Genomic DNA, 5,291 nt, shown 5'->3' with positions numbered 1-5,291 from the left:
AATCATACCAACATTTTTTAAAAAAAAGAATAAAGATTGCTGAGGATCAAGGATTCATATAAGTAAAAATTATTAATCGTTTGAGTATATAAAATTTTGCATGTAAAATTATAATATGTTGTCTACGTTACCAAATTTTTGGTTCTCATGAGTTATAATTAAAAGTGGGTTTATATGATTAAAAAAAAATTAAAAACCTGTATTTACGCAAAAACCCCAACATTATCATCAATTCTATTATTTATCTTGGTCTTTTAAGCACCTAAAGATACTTTTATCATGCTAGAAAGCTCCTTAAAAGTATTACAAATCTAAGAAGAAATGTTTAAAAACTTTTAAATAAACACTAAAATAAAAATATGAAAAATATTTAAAAATCAATAAAATTTATTGTTTTTAGCTATATTTTTTGTCTTTAATTTAATTTTTTATTTTAATAATTTACTAATATATTTTTGATTCACATATTTAAATATTAATTGTTATCTGTTAGTTAAAAATAATAAATTCTGTCTTTTTTTTATTCCTCTAATACTCACACTAGACGACCTTTTTTTTTCCATCAAGCATGTTAAACTAACAAGAGAAAAGGTATGATATGAAAGTTGAATACAAGATTTTAAACTGAAAATAGAATATGCAAAAACTTCGTTGTTAAATTGTTGGATCAATTACTGCATTTTAATTACTTGCATTCAATTTGGCCGCTCTATTCGCATAAAGAATGACACGATCTTAAAAAATAAAGAGATAATATATATGACCCTTAATTTTATTATTCTGAGATAATATAGTTTACCGTTGAAAAGTCCATCAAATATATACTAAAAGAAAGAAATATAGTGACAGTTTATATTTGTAATATGTGGAAGCTTTTAAATTTCGAGAAACTGGTATTCAGTTTATGTTTGAAAAAAAAAAAAAAAAGAACTTTATCGGGGGCAGTTTAATAGAAAAGAACCATTCTCGAAAATGATGTTGCAAGAAGAAGAAGCAGCAAATGCATCATGTTATTTTAAAATAATAAAGTCAAGAATTGTATTATCTTTTTTTCTGCTAAAATTCACATTGTCCTTCGTTTAAATAAAAAAGACTAAATTAGGTATTTATTTTTTAAAATTTCGTTGTTATCCTATTTATAAATTTGGCTCTAGATGTGAATAACAAAGAGTTATTCATTACGTTTTATTTTTTTTAGAAGAATTAATTATGGTACGGCCTCTTTCATTCTTTTCCGTTGTTTTAAAAAGAAAAAACCTTTTCTTTAATTCTGTTTTCAGAAGCTTTCAGTTGTTATAAAATATAAGAAAAGTATAAGTGGACAATGAAAATATTAAACAATGTGAATAATAGATATATCGGATGTTCATTTTACTAGGTGTACGGATGATTTGTTATTCTAATATTAAGATTTAGGTGAATAATTTAAAAGTATAATATGTTTTTATTTGATTGATGGTTATTCATATTATTCAAAAAAATCATTAATTACCTAAGATAAGCATAACCCTAAAATATATATATAGATACCTTTGGAAGGGTCATAGCCTCTTTCTTTAAGCTCTTGGTGCTCTTGGCACAAGGCACATGGATCACAGCAGAAATGAATACAACAATCACAGCAGGGCTCAGCTGGTAAATCAAACTTTTTCCTTAATTTCTCTCTATAAATACACGAATAGAGCCAGTGACACGAAACCGTCATAAGTAGCCCATACACACATCCTTGTGCACAGCATGCTATTATAATCCATCAAAACCACACAATCATACAAAATTATTATTTCAGTAGAAATTAACTACTCTAATCAAATGATACCATTTTGCTTAAATATATTTAAATTACTTACAACTCTTTCCTTCATCTACAATTTCGGCAATTTGTCCAAAGGTGACGCATGGGAGACAGCACGTTATGAAACCTGCATTATTATTACTTAGTGTTAATTTATAAAATTATTTAATTAGCTTAGTTATGGACATCCATTGAAACATGAAGTCTTGAATTATAAAATAGCTTAGTTAATTTATAAAATTATTTTCACAATCAAGTCTTGAATGCCTTATTTTCACATATCTATTGTCATTAATAATTATATTAAAAATTAAGATTTAGTATTAACCGCGCATGAAGAATGTGATTCACGGCCTCGATATCGTGCTATCTCCTTTCATGTATTGAGTGTTCCATCTCATTAATGATTTCGTTTTTTTTTTTCATGCAATTCTATTGTATTTGGTTAGTCTTATGTGAATGTTAAGTGGATATTAATTTTTCTAATTGATTGGATGTTTCTGTAACGAAATTAATGTTATTTGAGAATATAATAAAGAGGTTTTTCTGTAATTATTTTTTGGAACACCCAATGTCAACTAACAAAGATAGCAATAGCCCCCAATTTAATATGTTCCATTCATTCATTGATTTCATTGAATAAGTTGCTCTTAGTTCGTTAACACAAGTCAAAAATAATTTATCTAATAAATATTGAAAAAAACATCCCAAATCCTGTCGAAGGAACATCCAGAAAGCTTAGAAGAAAACACCCGTTAACTAACAGATAGTCGTCAATGAGCGATTATGGAAAAAATGTTAACATAGGAAGAAACATGTGAAACCCTATGCGAAGAAACATCTATTTTCTCAACAAAGGAACATCCAAAAACCCAATTCAAGCAGTTGAAAAATTCAAGCAAAAAGTCAAAAGAAACGGCAATAAAAGGTGTTACAACGGATAGAGGGCCCGACTTAGGGCCAATGGAGGGCGTGGTTAGGTGCGGCGCCGCGAGGGACTACTGGAGATCCTTCTCGTGGTTGTTGACGTTCGGAATGCGCGATGCAGTGGAGGGTTCCGGACGAACGGGGCGTTGCTTGCGAGGAGCACGGTAGCGGCGCGAAGAAGGCGCAATTTAGAGGTGGGTGTTCACAATGTCGTGAGCTTAGAAAGACGACGAATCTGCGCCGGCGAGGTTGACCCGAGTCAATGAGAAGCGCTGTTGACCACAACGACGTCCTCGAATACGGTGGTGACGTCGTCTAGTTGGGAGACGAAGATGACAACACGTAGCGGCGTTGTTGAGGACAACGTTGACAGCGTGAAGAAAAGGTCTGCGATGCGCCGCCGTTTGCTGGAGTTTGAGTGATGAGACAGAGATAGAGAGGTGAGGAACAGCGGTGGTAATGTAATTAGGGTAAATTGAGATAAATGAAATGTAATTAGAATAAATGGGGATAGTGGGGGATGATTTTTTTTGTGGTGGGTTTTAGAATCCAGCCCAATAGAAATTGGTAGGAGTTGACTAAACCCTTTCTTGATTCCCTAGGAGAGTTGGAAAATAAAAGACCCGCTCCATTTAAAATAGTTACACGAGCGGATTCAGCATGCTCGAACCTAGGGGTGTTCATGGATTGGATCCGATCCGCATATCCGTGGTGTTTATCCGAATCCGATCCAAAAATTGCAGATATGGATCCGATCCGCAAGGCTATCAGATCAGATCCGATCCGATCCGATCCGCACACTAATTAGATCGGATTGTGGATTTTGTATTGGTATCTGCATATCCGCGTATTCACAAAAATAAAGAAATAAATAAGTAAATATTCTTTTTATATATTTATTTCAACTAATAATTATCATATATGTTATATTATTTTAATTTATTATTTTAGACGATCCGATTCGCAAATGTACGGATTGGATCGGATTGGATCCAAACTAAAAAATTGCGAATATGGGATCCGATCCGATCCGATGATTTTAATGTAGATCGAATCGAAATTTTGGTCATATCCAATCCGATCCAATCTGCATTCACCCCTTCTCAAACCATTTTAAAAGCCTTAATATAAGGAGTGAAAGGCAAATAACATATAACTAATTTTTAACAATTTACTTTAACTAGACTAGGTATTACTATCTCTAATAGTTATTCTATTAATGAATCTTGGCACAAACATTATTGATCTATTTTTCCTTTGAGAAGAAAAATAATATATAGCTAGTAGTTAATAACTATTTTTTAGTTGTACTATAGTTTGATTTGGTAAAATTTTTATTTTTTAAAAATAGCTTATAAAAATTATCTTTTAAAGGTTAGCTTATTTTTTGGTGTTAATAATTAATAAGGGTAATTTTGAATATTTATTATTATATAAGGTTATATTAAATTTTTTAATTTTAAATAAACACAAAAAAACTTTGAAAATCTCTTCTTAAATGTTTTCAAAAGTACTCCTAACTTTTAAAAACTGCAAACATAAACGCATAAGTTTTTAATTTACAAAACACAAAACAAAAATCTTGTATTTTTGAAAAGTACAAACTACTCTCCCAACAACTTTATCAAACTAAACCTATATAGATATAAACCTTACATGTTTTACAGCTTCCTCCACAGCCACATAACTGAGCATTCCATTTGGGTCGACGGCCAAACACCATGTTTGAGCTGCAAAGAATGTTTCTTGATGTGCTAACAATAATTCAATTGTCACATGCACGAGATATGTAATCATTCCCTTAACTTGCACTATTTATATGGAACAAAAATTCTTTTCTATTTCCTTTGAAAACATCAACAGGGAAAAGATTGCTAGTGTCCTTAACGAAAAAGATGAAGTTTTAATAGTTGCCAATGTGGCAATGTGCCATGACTCATTCAATTACAGTTTCAATTATATATGAAGTAGAAAGCATCGAAATTATTGTCTTCCTTACAAGGTGGTATATATAGATATTATATTCATCTTGCCGTCTAGCGATGAATGATTATTTTTAATTTCTTTTGTTGTTGGCCGTCTTCACTTCGTTTCCCTAAACGAGTTTATTTAGTCACAAAAAAAAAAAAAAACGAGTTTATTTATAATAGAGCAATGATAATAAAAAAAATATATATATTTTACAAAACTTAAAATTTGCATAACGATCGAAGAATGTTAGGGGTCAGTAATTTTTGTGATTTGTAACTATTAAATAATTATCAATGATATTTTTAATGGTGTGAGATTTCATCAAATGGTGTGAAATTACTCATTTTTTTATGATTATATACTGACCAAAATTTAATAAAGTTACTCTCCCTAAACTTTTTCTTTGCATAACATTAAATGCATGACAAAATCAATTATAATAATTAATGCTAGTAAATGTACGTTTAGTAAATAATGCTAAAAATGGTATACTATTATTAGTACATCATATACAAATAAACTCATTTTCTTCTCATCTTTTTAAATCCTTTTTCGGGTGTACTTCATAGAGTTAATTCCAAAGTTATTTGTTGATAGA

At 30.3% G+C, this 5,291-nt stretch overlaps 1 protein-coding gene across 1 annotated transcript in view; it reads right to left on the bottom strand.

Annotated features, from left to right (window-relative positions):
- The window catches only part of LOC107615821 (cell number regulator 7-like), a 6,150-nt gene extending 1,659 nt beyond the window's left edge, over window positions 1-4,491 (bottom strand). The window contains exons 1-3 of the mRNA XM_016317848.2: window positions 4,379-4,491; window positions 1,851-1,922; window positions 1,531-1,740 (exon numbers count right to left, since the gene is read on the bottom strand). Of these exons, the coding sequence (XP_016173334.1) occupies window positions 1,531-1,740; window positions 1,851-1,922; window positions 4,379-4,445 (349 nt within the window). The 5' untranslated portion in view covers window positions 4,446-4,491. The remainder of the gene's footprint in view (window positions 1-1,530; window positions 1,741-1,850; window positions 1,923-4,378) is intronic.

This window comes from Arachis ipaensis, chromosome B09 (genome assembly GCF_000816755.2).
Source record: "Arachis ipaensis cultivar K30076 chromosome B09, Araip1.1, whole genome shotgun sequence".
Lineage (NCBI taxonomy): Eukaryota > Viridiplantae > Streptophyta > Magnoliopsida > Fabales > Fabaceae > Arachis > Arachis ipaensis.
This window is presented reverse-complemented; position numbering and strand designations above follow the sequence as displayed.